General features: G+C 37.7%; 2 protein-coding genes and 2 long non-coding RNA genes across 4 annotated transcripts; all 4 read left to right on the top strand.

The window, feature by feature from the left end:
• Window positions 1-3397: 3397 nt before the first annotated feature.
• Window positions 3398-3664, top strand: LOC128182446 (uncharacterized). The gene is made up of 2 exons (XR_008243421.1): window positions 3398-3468; window positions 3601-3664. It is a non-coding gene; the product is annotated as an uncharacterized LOC128182446 (long non-coding RNA).
• A 1713-nt stretch (window positions 3665-5377) lies between these two features.
• Window positions 5378-6076, top strand: LOC128182445 (uncharacterized). Its single transcript, XM_052851073.1, has one exon. The coding sequence runs from the start codon at window positions 5378-5380 to the stop codon at window positions 6074-6076; it is 699 nt and encodes a 232-aa protein (XP_052707033.1).
• A 4632-nt stretch (window positions 6077-10708) lies between these two features.
• LOC128179496 (uncharacterized) lies at window positions 10709-10975 on the top strand. The gene is made up of 2 exons (XR_008243091.1): window positions 10709-10779; window positions 10912-10975. It is a non-coding gene; the product is annotated as an uncharacterized LOC128179496 (long non-coding RNA).
• Window positions 10976-17538: 6563 nt separating this feature from the next.
• Window positions 17539-20451, top strand: LOC128182114 (uncharacterized). Its single transcript, XM_052850729.1, has 2 exons — window positions 17539-18325; window positions 18413-20451. The coding sequence occupies exons 1-2, from the start codon at window positions 17539-17541 to the stop codon at window positions 20449-20451; spliced, it is 2826 nt and encodes a 941-aa protein (XP_052706689.1).
• The last annotated feature ends 845 nt before the right edge of the window (window positions 20452-21296 follow it).

The following is a 21296-nucleotide window of genomic DNA, read 5'->3' as shown; positions in this document are numbered from 1 at the left end:
CTGAGCAGACTTAAGGTGGCTCTGTACACCCACTTTTTATTCCAATTTTCAAAAGAAGCCCACAAAACATATACTTATCATATATTAAAATGATGATAGGGGTACTATACATGTAGGTATTTTAAAAGAACTTTTAAATGTTTTTTTGTGTTTTTGTAAAAATGATTTTTAAAAAGTTAACAATTAACAAATTAAGAGAATTTTTTTGGTCATATAATGGATATTTCCTCCGGACACCTAAAAATAAATATAATACTTCTTAACATTCAAAAATTTTATTGCAATTTTTTTAGTATTTCCCCAAAACATAATTTTTCATATTTTCTTACTCTGTTGACAATTCATTTAAAAAAACTGCTTGATGTTACAAGAAAATGTATTTTAATAACTGTGACATAAAAAATTTGAATGAAAATCATTGCAAATAAACAAAAAACATATTTTAAATTTTATTTGGTATGAAAGTTCCTCAGGTAAGAGTTATCGTTCCTAAGTCCCAAGGCCCAAACATCTTGGGGACTTTTCATACTGAGTTAAAGATAAATTCCTATATATCACGATGGAATGATAAGTTAAATACAAACATATTTCATTATAGGCCTATATAAGTGAATTTATTCGCTTTAATGCAAAACTAAGTCAAATAAATAAAGGGGAATATTAACTAATACGATTTATGTGAGAGAAATTCAAAGCCACCCTCCCATCCCCTTATGATGGTTAATAGGAACATCTGTCAATATTAATGTGGATTAAAGTATATTATAATTAAATACTTTCACCAGTGTAGAATTTTCTTTCACAGTATTCAACCAAAAAATGCGTTTTAGAAAATTTTGGAAAGTTACAAATTTTATTGTCCTCGACGGGAGTCGAACTCATGACCTACCGGTTTGTAATGGACCCACTAACCCAATGCTCTACGCTGTAAGATGTCTATAATTGAAAGAAACTATATAAAATTTATATTTGATTTTATTGTTCATTTCGATAAATAATACGACACAACGTGAAGGTGTCACATAACTTGTAAGTAATGATTTTTCCAATTAACAAATTAAACCTAAGACTATTCATTTAACAATTTTTTTTAAAAGAGCGGTCCCCATACAATTCGCCTCAGTTTAAAGCAGCCAGTACTGGAATTGCATGATTCCAGATTTACTTTTTTGCGTACTGCGTCATCAAAAAGTGGTGTGTAGAGCCACCTTAAATGTAAATGATGATTTTTTTAACACAAAGTACATACAATGTATACAGAGGTCTACACTACCGGGAAAGACACGGATACCGTTTGAATGATACTTTAGACTTGCAAGGAGAAAGGACAAATCAGAATTTTGACGAAAATTCGCCGACGAATATTTGTTAAAAATTTTGATAGGAGTCTTATGAAGTCATAGTGCGACAATATTCCCTATATTGTTAAAACTAAGGAAAAGGAGTGATGTGGTTCAATGTTCAAAGAGGAAGTCTAAAAGTGTTTTTGGAAGTTATTTATAGCTGATCCCAAATCTATCAAAATTAAGAAATGGAGACATTTCTGCTGAAATTTTATTTGTGGCTTATCGGATATATATTTATGGATGACAAGATTCTGTGTTATAAATTTGAATTTATGTTGGAAATATATGTTTTAACATTTTGTCATTTTTATTTGTTTTATGCCCAGTTGGATATTTGAATATCCAACTGATGGGCGATTAAATATTAAAAATATACAACTGCCCATCAGTTGGATATCTATATATCCAACAACTGTTGATTGAATAGTGAAAATGAACGTTGACTAAATACAATGGGTGACGTCATAGAAGTTTTTTAAATAGACTGGATAGTGCCATGTATTATATAGACTGTTTAACAGTTCAGATCTGGATATTATAATTGCCATGTATCAATTACTTTTTTTGAGAAAAAAAATAATTGCAGAGACCAATTTGTGTTTATGCCATCCAACAGTAAAGGTCACAAAACGTTTTGCGTTGTTCAATGTTCTGATATTGAAGTTCCTAAATTGTTTCCTAAATATATACATGCATGAAACTCTACTCTAATCAAAAGGTAATGATAAATGGGATCGATATATAATAAGCCTCGCATCTCCGAACTCGCTCCTCCAGTTGTTCCCGAAGTCGAATCTCGTTTTCCAAACGATTGGACAATTCTGCGATGACTTCCTTTAGCTGCCGGTTGTCGTTTTGTAACTTCCGGTTGTCGTATTGTATATCTTCTACTGCAGACTCCAATTCTACCATCATTTTGGATAGTTTCAGAATATGTGCTGTATTCTCGGTTTCACCTATCACACTAGTTTGACCAAGTTCAAAGTTCACCAAAAAGACGCACATCAAAAGATTTGGCCCGGTCCCATACATGTATGTATGTTTCTGCTATATGTGCTCGTCGAATCTGCTTACATGTATCTATTGCATATACTTTTGCATTTATAGGTAAATGCATGCATTCTCTTTCGCTTATCAATATACTTTATGGCTGCATGCCTTATTCTTGACAATAGATTAATACATTGCTATATGTTGGTTAAAACACAGAGACTCCGCATCGTAATGGCGTTCAGATGATGTCACCACATGTTGAATACCCATAGCGCCTAGTGCTGCATAAAATCGAATCACTCTTAAACTTTTGTGAGATGATCATAACAGTTGGACACCTAATGAATTCCAATAAAATTCGCATGGCATTATCAGATTTGATCACGTGCCGACTGTGATGATCATCCACATGGAAGTTATAGAATGATTCGATCCTTATTATCTATACTTTTTAAATCATTTTTCATTATATGTTCGAGCAATCAAAATTATTTATATATAAGGAATAAAAAATCATTCTTTGATTGAGAAATAAATGAACTTAAATTGCCCGGCGATAACGATTCTAACCGACTTTAGTAAACGATATTCGGTGAGGTACGTGTAACTCGAGATTCGAACCCCCAGTATTCCGCTTACAGGGCCCTTAGACTTGTGTGTGTGTGTGTGTATATATATATATATATATATATATATATATATATATATATATATATATATATATATATATATATATATATATATATATATATATATATGTCGCAGTTGTCATATAAAAGTTTCATACTTTGCATATTTATATTTGGCGCGCATTGCCAATGGAGCGTGTATGAGAGATGAATGAGTGAACGTATGAATGAGTTTTGGGTTAGTCACGTGAGGATTTTGTTTACAGGTGTATGTTGACCACGTGTTTATTCTTTACTACTATATTACAGCTGACCAATAGAAGTTTACGACTGAATTCATTAATATGCATGACTTTACTAACTCACTATAAATAGCAAAAATCCCGCCAATTCCCAACCCTACGACTTTTACCTTCATGGTAGACACAATGAAGTGTATCTTTACCTTACCTGTACAAGATATTTCATATATTTTGTTAACTCATAGTTCTGGATACCTGGTAAGCTTCCGTTTACCTTGTAATTGAAATATATTAATTGTAAATTACTTTTAATTCATTTTATTCAAATATTCTAAATTACCGTGCGATGTTGCGTATGAATTGTGAGTGTGAGTGTGTTTGTACTTATAGGTTTTATTTGATAATATACAATCCTCGAAATAAAGAACCAGTGAATACATGTAGCTGAAATCAGTACCAGCGTTATTTATTCATACAAGACCCTGCGACAATGGCGCCCACGTTAATTTTGAGGAACCAGGATCCAGAACCCATTACGAGGACGGAGACCAACGCCCAGTGAGGTTGCTGACCGTTCTATATTTTGGTAGGCCTACCGATACAAGAAATACTACCAGGAGTGGTACTTGGAATTCCACCCGAGGTTAGTCCATTCATTGCCGGCAAAACTAATACGGAAAAAAGTGATTTGTAAAAATTTCACCAAAGTGTGCAGTATTTTGTTCTGAAACACCGCCAAAACCGTATTTAGCGTTACTCTTAAACTGGTTGGGAACCCACGGATGCGTGCAGTCTATTGTTTCCAGTGCCGCATACCGAGTTTATAGTGAGTACTCATCAGAAAAATCCGTTACTGTGTTTCGTAATGAATCAGTTCAGTTTTCATTCAAAGCCGCGGAACACCAGTGAGGAGTGATTCTTTCTCGACGTCGATCGTTTATTGAGCTCAATTAAAAATTAAAAATCATAAAAAAAAAAATTGTTGTGCACTTCATATGATATCAAATGTGTTGTGTTTAAAAAAAATGTCTGTGTGCTTGTATCTGTTGTATATATGTTATTTTCTTTGTGTGTGAGAGTTTGAGTTATACCGGCCGGTGGTGTGCAAGGTGCGAGAATTGTATTATTTTGATCGGGCTCGATAATCATATAATTCTGACGTCAGTGTTTGTTTATAGTGATAACTTCCGGTATTTCAAAAACGTGGTTTATGATGTACAATTTACCTTGTTTCGTTTGAATTTGACATTGTCATCAGAAATAAGGACTGTTTATACTATTTATGTGTGCAAATATGCCATCTTATGTATTGTATGTCATTTATTTTTCGTTTTGAACAGTCAGTTTTGATTTAAATACCCCTCGCCCACCCCACCCTGTCCCTGTGCGCTATCACTTTTGATTTGCAGCTTTACTAACAGGACTGAAAGACAAATTGACAGACAAGCAGGTCTTTACTGTGTTGTTGCTAAGGTTTGTTTTCTTTAATCAGAGTTTGCACTGTGGTCAATTATTTGAATGTTGTACAGGTTGATCATGAGATTGTATGCATGTGTTTGATTGATATTTTGACAAAGTTTGATAGAGAGTGTATGTGTTTCATTCCCGACAGATGCGCTTTGCGATAATTGCTTTTATTTGGCTTGCGATTTGTTTTCAATTTTTGAATCATTGTGGTTGTAAGATGGCAGAAGGTGCAGGGAAGGGAGAAAATCCTGAAAGTAGGAAAGAACTACAGGTTCTCATTGATCAAATCAACTCAGAACCACATTACAGAGTGATTCCGAAAGATGAGTATGAGATGTTAGTTAAGAACAGTCACATGTCGACTAAGCCTCCCATAACAAGTACCCCTAGGGCTCCCTTTGCTCATTTAGGTATTGGTGCTAAGCCTAAATTTTCACCTAGAGTATCCTTACCAACCCCTGGGTTACTTAATACATCTGCTCTATATCAGAACCCCAATTCAAACCCTGTGAATCTCTCTACATACCAGAACCCCAACCCAACCCCTGTAAAACTCTCTACATTTAGTGGAGAACAAATTCAAAAGGGTGAAGTAAGTTTTGACGTGTGGTCATATGAAGTTAGATGTTTAAAAACTCAGTATCCTGAAAGTGTTATTTTACAGTCTGTTAGAAGCTCTTTGAAAGGTACTGCCAGGGAGATGCTGATTCCTCTCGGAGAAACAGCGACAGTTGACATCATTCTTCAGAAACTTGATGACTTTTACGGAAACGTCTACACTGCAGAAAACATTATGCAGAGTTTCTACAGTGATTACCAAAGAGAAGGTGAGAGTATTGTTACTTTTGGGTCAAGATTAGAACAAACAGTTTCTAGAGCAATTAGATTTGGACACATTGATGAGGTTGCAAAAGATGCAATGTTACGATCAAAGTTTTGGTCAGGATTAAGAAATCATGAGTTAAGAAATGCAACACGAAACAAATATGAAACTGTGAAAGATTTTCATTCTCTTTTAAGAGAAATTAGACAGATTGAACATGAAGAGAAAAACTTGAAAATAGAAACCACAAAGCCTGTTCAGAGCAATACTGTGTGTACTGAAATTGAAGATCATGTGTCAAACTTTGATTTGAAAGAGCAACTTACTGAATTACTTAGTCAGATGAAAAAACTTGATGCACGAATGAGTAGGTTGGAACAAGATCATGAGAATTTATCTAATGCTAATAGAGATTCTTTTCAGACACAAACTCAGAATTCCTTTAGTGGAAATAGGGGCAATTCCTATGGCTACAGGAAAAGTGACCAGCGTTTTCGAGGAAGAGGAAGTTTCCGACAACAGTCTGGTAATAACAGAGGTTATGGTAACAACCAAAGAGGTAAACCTTTAAACTAGTTTCATCTTCTGTTGCAGGGCGAACAGGAGATAAATTCAAGAAAAGCCCTTACTCAACAAAACCACAAAATGGAAATTTGTTGGACAGACTAGTTGGTGGTTCTAACGAATCAGAAATCATTGTTTCTGGAGTAAAGACAAAAGCACTTATTGACTCTGGCTCAGTTGTTACTTGTATATCAGAAGAATTTTATAATTCATTACACCCAAAGCCAGAACTTTTCAGTATTACAGAATTTGGATTAAGTGTACGTAGTGCTAATGGGGGTGAATTACCCTACAGAGGATACATTGAATTAGACATATGTGTACCATGTCTACATAACGGTACACACTGTATTCCTGCTCTTGTGGTACCACAAACAAACTATTCAAAAAGTGTTCCTGTCATTATTGGAACTAATTTTATTCGTATTTGTAGGGATGTTTACGACGACTCGCAGTTCCCCGAGATAGATGTACCAGATGAATGGAAGCTTGCTTTTGACAGTATGTGTGATGAAACACCAGTTAAGGCAGCAAACAATCACACTGTTCAGATTGCTCCAAATGAGACCAAGGTGATCAGAGGTATTGTAAGAAATGTTCACAATATTGACTATGCTTTAACTGAACAGACAGATACTACTTTATCTGGAAGTATTGTAGTCTGTCCAAGAGTTGTTCCCCTTGGAAAGGGTAGAAATTCAGTTACAATCCCTGTTCGTGTGTGCAATTTGTCTGCTTCTGTTGTGCGAATCCCTCCTAGATCATTATTATGTTCTGTACATGGAGTTAAAATAGTAGATACATGGACTCCTGACTCATCAGAAGCAGGAAAGAAGCCCAAAGTGTCACTGAAGGATTTGGACATCACAATTGCAGAGGATCATCTTACCCCAGATCAAGTAAGTAAAACAAGGGAATTTCTTTCCCACTGGACGCACTTGTTTTCAGATGGCCCCACAGACATTGGGAAGACCAATCTGCTGAAGCATAGCATCAAACTGACCGACAACACTCCATTCAAGGAACCTTACAGACGAATACCACCTGGAATGTTTGCCGAGGTACGTCAGCATGTGCAAGAGATGTTAGATGTAGAGGCTATTCGTCCCTCACAGAGTCCATATTCTTCCAACATTGTCTTGGTAAGGAAGAAGGATGGTAGCCTTCGCTTCTGCATTGACTATAGAAAGCTCAATTCAAGGACCATCAAAGATGCTTACAATCTCCCTAGGATAGATGACACCATTGACCGACTTGTTGGATCAAAATATTTTTCAAAGTTAGATTTGACCAGCTCTTATTGGCAGGTAGAATTAGAGGAAGAAGACAAAGAAAAGACAGCCTTTTCAGTAAGTGGTATTGGACATTTTGAGTGTAACAGAATGGGATTTGGCCTCACCAATGCCCCAGCAACTTTTCAACGACTTATGGAACGCTGTATGGGTGAGTTAAACCTTAGAGACTGTTTAGTATTTTTGGATGACATCTTAATCTTTTCAAAGACATTTGACGAACATCTTGACAGACTGACAGCTGTATTTGAAAGACTTGAAAAACATTGTCTAAAACTTAAAGCTAAGAAATGTGAGTTCTTAAAGAAAAGTGTTACCTATCTTGGTCATGTGGTAAGTGATGTAGGAGTAGCTACTGATCCTGAGAAGACCAAGGCCATCACAACTTGGCCAGTACCCTACAACATTAAGACTCTGAGGACCTTTCTGGGCTTTGCAGGATATTATCGAAGGTATGTACAAAACTACTCAAAGATAGTCAAACCTTTGAATGACCTTTTGAAAGGTCACTCTACACAGAAAGGGAAGCCTAAAGGCAAGCCACCAGACTGGAAATGGGGTCAGGAAGAAGAAGAAGCTTTTCAGCTTATTAAGGAGAGACTGTCTTCCCCACCAATTTTAGCTTACGCTGACTTTGATGTTCCATTTGTTCTCCATACAGATGCTTCTTCACAAGGACTTGGAGCTGTCCTTTACCAATTACAGAATGGCCAGAAGAGAGTCATCGCCTATGCCAGTCGAGGACTGAAGAACAGTGAGCGGAACTATCCAGCACACAAATTGGAATTCCTTTCCCTGAAGTGGGCAGTGACAGAAAAATTTCATGAATACCTGTATGGAAATTCATTTGAAGTTGTTACCGACAACAACCCACTCACATATGTTCTCACCTCAGCCAAACTTGACGCAACCGGCCATAGATGGTTAGCTTCATTGAGCAACTACAACTTCTCTCTTCGCTACCGTAAAGGTGCGCACAATGCAGATGCTGATGGTTTATCTAGACGACCACAGGACATAATGGAGGTCACTCCTGATGTTGTCAGTTCCATCTGTAGTGCCTGCACCATAGACAGAAGCAATTGTCCTTATCTGGAAAACATATTTCTTCCAACATTTACACCAACTTGTAATTCGGTAAGTGCACTTGTTCATAGCAATGCAGACAGAAATGCACATTCCCCTTCTTCTTTAGTCCAAAATAATGAAACAGTTCAGATAGAAGATACATGTTTACTATCTGATGTCAATTGGGCCAAAGAACAGCATAGAGACAAAACAATTAGAAGGGTTATTGATCTGTTACAGGGAGATTATCTACCCTCAAGCACAGAACTAAAATCTGAATCTGCAGATGTTTGTAAATATTTCAGGGAATCTGACAAGTTGTATTTACAGAACGGTGTATTGTATAGAAAATCTGTGTTGAATAATCATAATGTCAAACAACTTGTTTTACCAGTACATTACAGAGATATTGTTTTCAAGCTCCTCCATACCAACTTGGGACATTTTGGCAGAGATAGAACTCTACATCTCATCAGAGAGAGGTTCTACTGGCCTGGTCTAGAACAAGATATAGGTGAAAGAATTAGAAATTGTGACAGATGTGTGAAGTTTAAAACTCCTGAAAAATTTTCATCAGAACTTGTCAACATCAAATCTTATCAAGCTTTAGATTTAGTATGCATTGATTTTTTGTCACTTGAAAAGAGCAAAGGTGGTTATGAAAATATTTTAGTAATAACAGATCACTTCACTAGGTATGCTCAAGCTTTTCCTACTAGAAACCAAACTGCTAAAACTACTGCTAAAATACTTTTTGAAGAATTTATAGTACACTATGGCTTTCCTACTAGACTTCACAGTGACCAGGGCAGAAATTTCACCAGTCATGTTATCAAAGAGCTATGCAAGTTAGCTGGAGTGCAACAGTCTCGCACTACTCCCTACCATCCGATGGGAAATGGTATGGTTGAGCGGTTTAACCAGACACTTATCCATATGATCGGTACCTTAAACAACAAACAGAAAGAGGATTGGAAATCCCATGTAAGTAGTCTCGTCCATGCATACAATGCAACCAAACATGACAGCACCGGCTATACCCCTTTCTATTTAATGTTTGGTAGACACCCGCGGTTGTCGATTGACGCGTATTTATGTCTCGATAACGACAATACTGAAAAATCCAACAGTTATGACAATTATGCAAAGAAACTTGAAAAACGATTAGAATTTGCATATAAGATTGCTTCTCGTGAAGCTGACAATAGTGCTGTTCGGCATAAGCATCGTTTCGACAGAAAAGTTCGCGAGACTTCTGTGCGTGTTGGAGACCGAGTATTAATACGCAACGTAGGTCTAAAAGGTAAGCAAAAACTGGCTGATAAGTGGGCCAGAGACCCGTACATAGTTGTCAGTCAGCCCAATTCAGAAATTCCAGTGTTTAGAGTTAAGAAAGAATATGGTCAGGGGAAAACAAAAGTTCTCCACAGAAATATGTTATTACCCATTTCATACATCCCCAATTTCTCAGATGTAGAGCAGTCTCAGTCCAACAAAAGTGTTAAGCCCAACCCAGGTATAGAGCAGGTACATGAATCTGATGAGACCCCTAGTCCAAACCAAATGGTGTTATATGATTCTGATTCATCTTCAGATTCTGAGTCTTCTGACAGTGATCATGCATATGTGATTCCACAGAGAAGGGTAGGTCATGACACTGTTCAAAACTCAGCTCCCAGTGTTATACATGGTACAGCCAATAATTTTGAGAAAAGTACTTTTTACAGCCCTGCTGATACTTGTACTCCATCATCCTTGAATAGGAATGTATCATTTGATAGTACTTATGTTCGACCACGGAGACAGATAAAACCCCCAGACAGGTATGGAGACTGGGTCTCTCATCAAGTAACATCAGAGGTGTACTATGTTTGAATTTTGCAGGGGAGAATGTCATAGAAGTGTTTTAATAAGGTCTTGTTTAATTTTCGTGTTTGTATTGTGTTTAAAATGTCAGGAGCCATTTTCCCAAGCAGGGGAGAATGTCGCAGTTGTCATATAAAAGTTTCATACTTTGCATATTTATATTTGGCGCGCATTGCCAATGGAGCGTGTATGAGAGATGAATGAGTGAACGTATGAATGAGTTTTGGGTTAGTCACGTGAGGATTTTGTTTACAGGTGTATGTTGACCACGTGTTTATTCTTTACTACTATATTACAGCTGACCAATAGAAGTTTACGACTGAATTCATTAATATGCATGACTTTACTAACTCACTATAAATAGCAAAAATCCCGCCAATTCCCAACCCTACGACTTTTACCTTCATGGTAGACACAATGAAGTGTATCTTTACCTTACCTGTACAAGATATTTCATATATTTTGTTAACTCATAGTTCTGGATACCTGGTAAGCTTCCGTTTACCTTGTAATTGAAATATATTAATTGTAAATTACTTTTAATTCATTTTATTCAAATATTCTAAATTACCGTGCGATGTTGCGTATGAATTGTGAGTGTGAGTGTGTTTGTACTTATAGGTTTTATTTGATAATATACAATCCTCGAAATAAAGAACCAGTGAATACATGTAGCTGAAATCAGTACCAGCGTTATTTATTCATACAAGACCCTGCGACATATATATATACACACATAAATATATATTAGGAATGGCAAATTTAAAACGAAATGTCAGTCTTTTCTTCGATCTAGAACATGTACATATATATCACTTGAAATTCATTTATCTAATTATAATTCAATTTTTTTGGGAAGGTACACATATCATATAAAAATCAACTGAAAGGCCTTTTTAAAAATTTCCAACCATACGAAATATAAAAGGGTATACAAACACGTATTGTACTTAAATGTGTGTGGGCAGCTTCATCAAAATCATCTTGACAAGCAATTAAAAAAGATTGAATTCTCCAATTCATGAAAAAAAAACCCTAACTGTAACTTCAATTCAATTAGAATGCCTTATTTGCAGTTTCAATTATTGCATGCTCCAGTCCTTTAAAAGTGGAGGAGGGGGTGCAAATCCCTGATATTTTCATTTATCATATAAAGTTAAGAAAAGTGCCTGTTGCCAAAAAAGTGGGGAGGGGGAAGCAGCCCCCCCCCCCTCATCCCAACCCCCAATGCTACGTGCCAGTGATGTTAACACATGGTGTGTTCTGGGGAATTCGCATGATCCCATTTGACTCGTCAACTAATCGGTGCGCAAAAACTATGAATGAGACATGGCGCGAAATCCTGCTATTACCGTTCACGCAACGAATGAACTCATCCATTGGTATAGATCCATGGGGAGGGGGTCATATGAATTTTCTGACATTTGTTTTGTAACAGCTACACACATGTATATTATACTTTGGATCGGATGTTTTGGAAGAAATCTAACGAATTTAATTGTTAGATGAAGTAATGTACATTTAGTAAGACACGCGAGTTATGATCCCTTCTCAAGATTAATGAAATCGCCCAACTGAACGAAGATTGGGTCACTCCCCGATTCGGCGATTTAGTTCCTCCAGTAAACATTCCAGCTGTATAAATATATATTTGTTTTAAGCCAATTTAAACTGACGACTCTCTTGTAATAATGATAATCCAACACCAATTATTACTTACATTGTACCGTAATAGACAATATGGTACAACTTGTTGCGCTGACCCTCTCCCCCTTTTTCACCGTTCAAATATAGTGGAATGCTGATCTATTTCTAAATCAGGATTACACACGTGCACTGCATGGTGAACGTCCCTTTTACTTGAAAACTCTTGCTGTTGTTATTACATGCCATATAACATTTTCATCAATTGTGAATGTAAATGCTGACATCTTAAACATGCATGCATCAGTTAATCATTTTTGTGAAATATCATGATATTGCTTGTCCTATTGTCTGCACTGTTTCGGAGAATGCAACTTTTAAAACTTAGATATGCCTGACGTCATGACGTCAGGCAATGATTTGGTAAACTGTTGGTTCGAGTTTTAAATACATATAGTCGTTCTGATTGGTTAAGAGAAACACAACCCAGAGTCGTCCGGGAGTTGACGTGGAATCTTCTCTAAGGTTCGAGTCAACTCACTTCCGCGGGTAGATGGGAGGGCCCCAGTCTCAGTTTCCCGTCGCGTTCATTGCTTCTCTAAGTATTTTGTTTATTGTCCCGTAAATTTCCGTTGTGCAGCAGGCTAGGCGTTTATTTTTTGGGAGTTGATTTTAATCAAATCTCCTATGCAGTTACTCAGACAAACCGAAAGTGAAACAGTGTTTGGACCTCAGCACAAATCATTGCTGCTGACAAGACTTTTAAGACTTAAAAATTAGTTCTTGAAAATAATTGATGAATTCGATGTAATGTATGCTAAAGCATTGTTTTTCAAGGAAACTTATTTAGAAATACCTTTAAAATAGTCAGATTTTAAATAGTACGAGCAATTTAAATATATTTTATAGTCGTATGTATTCCTACGCCAGAGTTCAATGTAGTCTCGTTCAACTCGACGCTCGGCTGTCTTCGTAAATCCTTGTCGGAGATTTACGGTGTCAGCCGAGCGTTTGGTTGAACGGGACAAGTTTCGAGAAATATTTCTATCACTGATACATAGTTTGATTGAATCAATTTTATCTTTAAAATTATTTAACATTATTCATATGGAGGTTTCTCGACATTTTTGTCGAAAAAGTCCAAAAATTCATAGTATAAAAATGTGCGTAATTCAAATTTGAAAACACATGTACTTGTCATGCAAAATAACATATCATTGATTTTAATGATAAATAAACATCGACAAAATCAACTCCCCTCAGTTCTTCAATTTTATTATTTAATGAAAAAGAGACTATATATATATATATATATATATATATATATATATATATATATGCAAATGTTTACCCCTATATAACACTGTTTGCACAATCCGCCGTTATTCCTGTGCTGTAACCAACAAGAGTTATGGCCCTTTTTTGTCTTTGTACGAGTTATCTAATGTTTTTGTATTTTGGAACTCTTCAATGTTTTCGTTGATCCAACGTTTTACCAAGTAGATATATACACGAGGTGCTCCACCTTCGTTTCCTTGATTTATGCTATCCTAGCCTGCTCAAAATGTAAGACTGATTATATAAACTCATAGTTATAAATATCTCTGTTTCTTAGATTGCTTTTTATGTGTAAATCAACTCTTTTTAATCGAACACGGTTTAATACTTTAATCGATACTTTGGCGGCCATATTTAAATATGCTATTTCTGTATATTTAGTATCGACAATTTGTTTTAAACGTTTCTGGTATATTAATAGATCTTGAATTTATAAAGTTTTCTGAATATGTTATTTCTCTCTATTAACACTTAAAGATAGCTTGCTAGAATATAAATACATGTGACTGTGTGTGTATTGTATGACATGGTATTGTAATGGTGTCTTTATTTGTGTTCTATTTTTTGTTACAGCCTTTTACCATATGTTGGCACACGCTTTATCAATAAAACTTAGAAGATTGTAACATTGCCTTCCATGGTTAACTTAGCTGTTCTTCTAACAGCGCAGTAAAAGGATTTACCAGGTTTATGGATCCATTGAAACTCACATTACCCCATACAGTACACAGTGTGATACAGTCAGCTTGAAAATGTCAGCAGATAAACAAGAACCTAAGTCAGCAGACAAAGAAGAAACAGAAGTTAAAAGTGAAATTAAGTTTACAGAGAAAGGTTTAGAGAACTTTGAAACATTGTGTAAGGGAAATGGAAAACTTATAGACAGAGCCTGGAATTCTGTTGAAGATTCTATTCTTAGTATACAAGATAGTGAGAAAGATGTGAAATCTTTACGAAAACTCGACAATGACATTCGTATGTTTACGCAGAGTTAATAATGAACTTGAAAGAAAAGAAGAAGAGAAACTGAAAGCATATTATACAAGAGCGTCACAACTTGTAGAAAACGCTTTAGAAGAAATAAAGAATTTAAGAATGGACCTGGTGGAAAATGCATCACATATTTCTACTACATCAAGTTCAGAAAGAAGAAGAAGAGGAGAGCAGAAATTAGAATACCTGAAGAAGGAAGCAGAACTTCAGAAAGAAAAGCTGAAATTAGAACAGGAAGAAATTACCCACAAAGCAGAAGCAGCAAGAAAGAAACAAGAAGTAGAGATAAATCTGAATCTACTCAAACAAGAAAGTGCTGTGATGATGGATGAAGAGGACGAAGAGGATGATGTGTCGTTATCTGTTACAACAGACAATAGAAAGGACAGAACTAGAAGATACGTTGAAAACTTGAACTCGCATGATAATAACATTGAACATGAAGATGCAGACCTTCGTACTCCGATTCCTGCCGAAACTGTTCCAATTCCCACACCTTATCGCCTGTCTTATATCCAGCGACAACATTTTGCAGACAATAGTGCAGCTCATTTTCCTGTTGATCCTCCGTCAAATACAGTTAAAATACAGAACCCTCAAACCCAGATGTCATCTGCGGACTCACATTTGTCAGAGTTGACATTATTCCTCATGCGAAAACAGCTTGTTCCAGAAAGATTCTCTAATTTCGACGATAAAGTTGAATCGTACAATTCTTGGAAATCTTCATTTCAAAGCATTGTGGCTGAACTAAAAGTGTCAAAATTTGAAGAGCTTGAATTGCTCGTAAACCGTCTCTCAGGAAGGTCAAAAGAAGTGGCCACCAGCATCCATAATGCCAACCCTGGTGATGCTGACCGTGCTGTCAAACTGATATGGGAACGATTAGACGAGATGTATGGTAGACCTGAACTGACTGAGTCTTCGCTGTGTTCACAAAGAACTTTCGACAAATAGGTTCGAGTGAAAATAGTAGACTATACGACTTACTGAACATTTTAATCAAGATTGAATCGTTGAAAACAAACTCCAAGTTTGCCACAAGCTTAGCCTATTATGATTCATCTTCAGGAGTGAACCCCATTATCAGCAAGTTACCTTACAGCCTCCAAGAAAAGTGGATCACTAGAGCATCTGCCCACAAAAGAACAAATCAAGTCCCATTTCCACCCTTTTCTTTTTTTGTTACTTTTCTCAAGGAAATGTGTGCTATAAGAAATGACCCTGCATTTGTGTATAGCAGAACAGCAGTTCCTGCTAATAAGAACAGACCTGTACGTACTCCTAAGGTGCAAAGTCGTAAATCAGAGGTGACTGACCCTGGACGAGTTGATCCGAACCGTTGTCCTTATCACAAGGCTGATCACAGCATACATGACTGTTATGGTTTTTGTGCAAAGCCACTTACTGAGAGAAAAAACTTTTTATAAAGCAGAAACATTTGCACAAGATGTTGTTTGTCAACCCAACACTTACCTAAGGACTGTCAAGTGAGAATTCAGTGCAAAATCTGCGGGTATTCCAACCACGCCACAGCACTACATGTGGATAAAGTTTCATCTTGTAGCCCAAGCATTCATGGCGGGGAGGGAATTTGCAACTCCTTTACACAACCACACTCCTCTGGACCTGGCCAAGCAAACTTACCTTCAACGTCCAAGGTTTTGACAAGTAGTACTGTGACATCAAAGTGTACCACTTTCTGCGGGGACAGATTCCAAGGAAAATCTTGCAGCAAAACCTTTCTTGTGGATGTGTTTCATGAAAACAACCCGAACAATGTGCACCGTATTTATGTGATCGTGGACGATCAGTGCAATCAGACACTTGCTTCACCCGAACTGTTAGATATCCTGAATATCTCTAGTGTACCTACCAAATTCACCCTAACTACCGTATTTTCCCGACGACTCGTCGATGCGGACGACTCGTCGAATTGCTCATTTTTAGCCAAAATTTTAACAAAATCCTACGATTCGTCGATTAAGACCATACGTCGATCTTATCACTTCAAAATGGCATATAAAACTGCAGTAACATTATCAGTGTATGATGCCACGATGTCCCCGATATTGCTACCAATTATTATTAATGATTAACATTTAAACAATTACGCTTTATACTTATGCATCATATTTTCAAATACCGGCAACATCTACAAAGTCGCTTGCATTTTAAACAATTCCCGATATCGCGTGTTATGCAAAACTATACTTACTTTGTCAGAAATATTTTATTCCCAAGCATTAAAATAATAACCACTCTGACTATCGCCAGTGTATTCGCCATTACGTAACCAGCCACCTGTTGACTCGGCGCGTGGTCAATGTTTGTTTAACAATTTTCGGTGTCATAGGCATGCACCCGTCTCGTGTCGGACTTCAAAGGGGGATCTCAAATGCAGAAAGCTTAGCAATTGCTATGATTTGATGAAACTAGTTTACTTTGTATCCAGTAATGCAGTTACACGCTATTGTTTTACATAGACACTGTTAGAAATAGATCGATCATTTGTACGACTTGATAATGACGATATACGACATACATACGTTTCCTAAATAATTTATCTAACAATAATCAAAGAATTGGACAATAATTAATCAATGAACTATAATCACTCTTATAACGGTACTCCTTATATACACAGGGAGTGAAATTGCCGTAAAGATCTCAGCCTTAGGGCAAGATTATTAACACAGCCGGTGTCAGCCTATTGTATAAACAGTAGTATTGATAATTGGCGATTACGTATTTTAAGATTGAATTTGACCATAAAATATTTCTGATTAATACTTTCCACTAACAACTCTTTACTAATAAAAAAATTAAATTTAAAAAACATCTCCCGGACCTACTGCAATATTTTCTTCCATTCAAATTTGGTTTCAATTTTACTGCGCAATGTTATCTTCCTACTAGTGATACATAGAACCATGTGATGATGTGTTTATAAAAACGGAACGGTAACACTTTTAATTGATTAAAGACAATGTAACATTTTTTAATAACTGTTGTTATTATTATGTATTTAAGTCTTAACAGATGAGTGAAAATGATAATTATTAAAGACGAACAGTGAATTCAACAACGTAATTTTCAATCACACAGCCAACTCAAGATGATTAAAACCAAGATTTTTAATGCTATTTTCAACAATTTTCTGACCTCGAGCCTACGACAAGTTGAACAAGACGATAAGTCGAGTGCTCTGTTTCAGAGAAAAAAAACCGACTAATCGTCGGAAAATACGGTACATGTTCAGGAAAGAGAGCTATGTATGACAGAAATGTTCTCGGACTCAAAGTGCGATCTATTGACAAGAACGTTACTTTAGACCTTCCATCTACTCTCGAATGCGAGGATATACCTAACGATTTATCTGAAATCCCAACACCGGAGATTGCAGAATCCTATCATCATCTTAGTGGTATCACATCTAAGATTCCTGAGTTTGATCCAGACTCAAAAGTTCACTTACTGATTGGCAGAGATCTACTGGAAGCCCATCATGTTGAAGAGCAAATCCTTGGACCCCGAGGAGCACCGTTTGCACAGAAACTAATACTTGGTTGGGCAATTATTGGCGAAGTCTGTCTTGGGAGGATTCATCAGAGAACGTCCCTTAACGTGAAGAAAGTCTCAGTTTTGAATGACGGTAGAGTGACATGCAATGAACCTTGTCCGAATCATTTGCATATCAAAGAACAGATTTCAACTTCTAACAGTTTAGTTTGTGCTCGTGACTTTCAGGGTGATAATGTATTCACAAAGACGCCTGACGATGACCAAGTTGGTTTATCAGTTGAGGATCGTTTGTTCCTAAAGCTTATGGACAAAACTTTCAAGAAGGACGAGGAAGGTTATTGGACAGCCCCTCTGCCCTTTAGACAACTTCCTGAATACTTACCCAACAACAAACCACAAGCATTTCACCGAGCCCAAATACTGCATACAAACTTGCAAAGAGATCATGTTAAGAAAGAACAGTTTGTGACATTCATGCGTAAAGTACTGGACAGTGGAGCAGCAGAAGTGGCTCCTTCGTCTTCAAATGCAGTTTGTTGGTATCTACCGTAATTTGGAGTTCGCCACCCGAGAAAGCCAGAACAAATTAGAGGTGTTTTTGATTCATCTGCTGTTCATGAAGGTATCTCACTCAACAGCCTTCTTATGTCTGGTCCAGACATGGTTAACAGCCTATTAGGAATCCTACTTCGCTTCAGGAAGGATGAAATGGCAATTACTGCGGACATTGAACAAATGTTCTACCGTTTTCGGGTGGATGAGGACCATCGGGACTTCCTACGTTTTTATTGGTATAGAGAGAATGATCCTGACGACATCCTTGTTGAATACAGAATGCGTGTACACGTATTTGGCAATAGTCCATCACCTGCCATAGCAACTTACGGAATCCGCAAGACAGTAGAGAATGCTGATGAAGATGTGAAGGACTTTGTGAATCGTAACTTTTATGTTGACGACGGACTCATTTCCTTGCCTGATGAAGCCAGCGCTATCGACCTCATGAAACGCACCCAGTCCGTCATGAAGTCAGAAGGTAGATTAAGACTACACAAAGTTACCTCTAATAAACTGGCAGTGATGGAAGCATTTGATCCAAGTGACCATGGTGAACAACTCAAGGAGTTTGACGACGACGATTTGGTCCATAGAAGCCTTGGTCTCTGTTGGAACCTAAAAGATGACACATTTAGATTTACAGTGCCAGTGAAGGAAAAGCCATTCACTCGACGTGGTCTATTGTCAACGGTGAATAGTTTATTTGACCCCATAGGATTTATAACACCCATTACTATAAGTGGAAAGATCCTCCTTCGAGAAGCAACACCCCCTGGTATAGACTGGGATGAACCCTTACCCTCCAGTTACCTTCAGAAGTGGACAGAGTGGCAGTCTTCACTTCAGAGCTTAAAAGAAGTCGCCATACCACGGATGTTATCGCACATGTCTGTGAGCCTAGCCAAGACTGCTGAAGTTCAAATATTTTGCGACGTATCTGAAAAAGCTATTGGAGCATCAGCATATATCAAAGTGGAAGATGACCAAGGCCGCAACAGCGTTAGGTTCTTGATGGGCAAGGGCAAGCTAGCCCCACCTAGAGGTCACACTATTCCACGCTTAGAGCTCTGTGGAGCTGTTCTGGCAACAGAACTTGCAGAAATAATATCCATACAGCTAGACATCCCATTGGACTCTATGCATTATTACACAGACAGCAAAGTTGTGCTAGGATATATCAGCAATCGTACTCGTCGTTTTTATACGTATGTGAGTAATAAAGTGGACCGCATTCTGAAAATCTCCACTGCTGATCAATGGAAGTATGTTCCTACAGACAAGAATCCTGCCGATTCCTGCACCAGATGTATCACTTCAGGCATTGATATCATGCAGCTTCCTTGGATAATTGGCCCACAGTGGTTAAGCAATACAAGTACATCAGAATGCACTGGTACCTCGGAGTATTTTCCACTCAATGAACCTGATTATGATGCGGAAGTTAGGCCACTGATGACAAAGATCACCACCAACTATCTTCCCACGGTGCCTGCTTGTCTCGGAACAAAGCGCTTTGAGCGTTTTTCTAGCTGGAGGTCTCTGGTTTCCGCAATCGCATCTCTTCAACGCATAGCTCGGAATCGACGTGATGGATATCATGACACCAAAACCATTAGCCAGTGTGATGTCCTCAGAAAAGCTGAGATTCTTATTCTGAAGGAAACTCAGCAAGAACACTTTACTACAGACATTAAATGCCTTGCCAATGATAAACCTCTGGCAAAGAACAGCAGTATTGCGACACTTTCACCCTATCTTGATGAGAATGGGCTACTTCGTGTTGGAGGCAGGATCAATCGAGCAGCCGGACAAATACCTGCAAGAGAAGTCAACCCTATCATCCTACCTAAAGCTAGCCACATTTCCACCTTGCTTATTCGTCACTTTCATGAACACACCAAGCATCAAGGAAGACTTATTACGGAAGGAGCTCTGCGCACAGGAGGATATTGGCTCATTGGCGCCAAACGATTGATTTCTTCTCTCATACACAAGTGCGTGACTTGTCGTAAACTAAGACGCAGTTTAGAAACTCAGAAAATGGCTGATGTTCCTACAGACAGGATAACCCCAGGACCCCCCTTTTACATCAGTCGGCATTGATGCCTTTGGACCCTGGCAGGTGGCTACACGCAAAACTCGAGGAGGTGCCGCTAACAGCAAAATATGGGGAATCATCTTTACATGCATATTTTGTAGGGCAGTGCATATAGAAATTGTAGAGGAGATGTCAAGTTCTACATTTATAAACGCCTTCCGTCGTTTCTTGGCAATCCGTGGCCCTGTGAAGTTTATACACTCTGATAGAGGCTCCAATTTTATCGGAGCAGCTGAAGAAATGAAGATGAATACAGTAAAGGTAGAGGAAGGACCCGTTCAAGAATTCTTGCGCAACTCTGGAATTACTTGGATATTCAATGTTCCTCATGCTTCACATATGGGAGGCATCTGGGAAAGAATGATAGGGATGACCAGAAAGATTTAAGACTCTATGCTACTTGAATCCAGATCCAAACCCCTCACACATGAAACTCTTGCTACCTTTTTATGTGAAGTCTGCGCCATTATTAATTCGCGCCCAATTGTTCCAATATCGACAGACCCAGAGATGCCCATGATTCTTAGTCCGTCCATGCTTCTGACAGGAAAAGTGGATTCTTACCTGTTGTGTCCGATTCCTTGAATCTTCCAGACATTTATCGAGCGCAATGGAAGCATGTGCAGGTGCTCGCTGATATCTTTTGGCGTCATTGGAGGAGGGAATACCTGAGCATTCTACAAACCCGCCGTAAATGGAAGCAGGAACATCGCAACCTGAATCCTGATGATGTTGTACTTATTCGGGATTCTTCGGAGCATCGGAACAATTGGCCAGTCGGCATTGTATCGAGAGTTTTTAAGAGTGAAGATGACTTAGTCCGGAAGGTGAGGTTAGAACCATCCGTGAT

Source organism: Crassostrea angulata, chromosome 4 (genome assembly GCF_025612915.1).
Source record: "Crassostrea angulata isolate pt1a10 chromosome 4, ASM2561291v2, whole genome shotgun sequence".
In the NCBI taxonomy this organism is placed as follows: Eukaryota; Metazoa; Mollusca; class Bivalvia; order Ostreida; family Ostreidae; genus Magallana; species Magallana angulata.
This window is presented reverse-complemented; position numbering and strand designations above follow the sequence as displayed.

Excerpts from the sequence above, each read along its gene's own strand:
- LOC128182445 (XM_052851073.1), top strand. The coding sequence starts at position 5,378 with ATGCTGATTCCTCTCGGAGAAACAGCGACAGTTGACATCATTCTTCAG.
- LOC128182114 (XM_052850729.1), top strand. The coding sequence starts at position 17,539 with ATGTATGACAGAAATGTTCTCGGACTCAAAGTGCGATCTATTGACAAG. Across the intron at positions 18,326-18,412 it reads TTCGTCTTCAAATGCAGTTT|GTATCTCACTCAACAGCCTT; the intron begins GTTGGTATCTAC and ends CTGTTCATGAAG.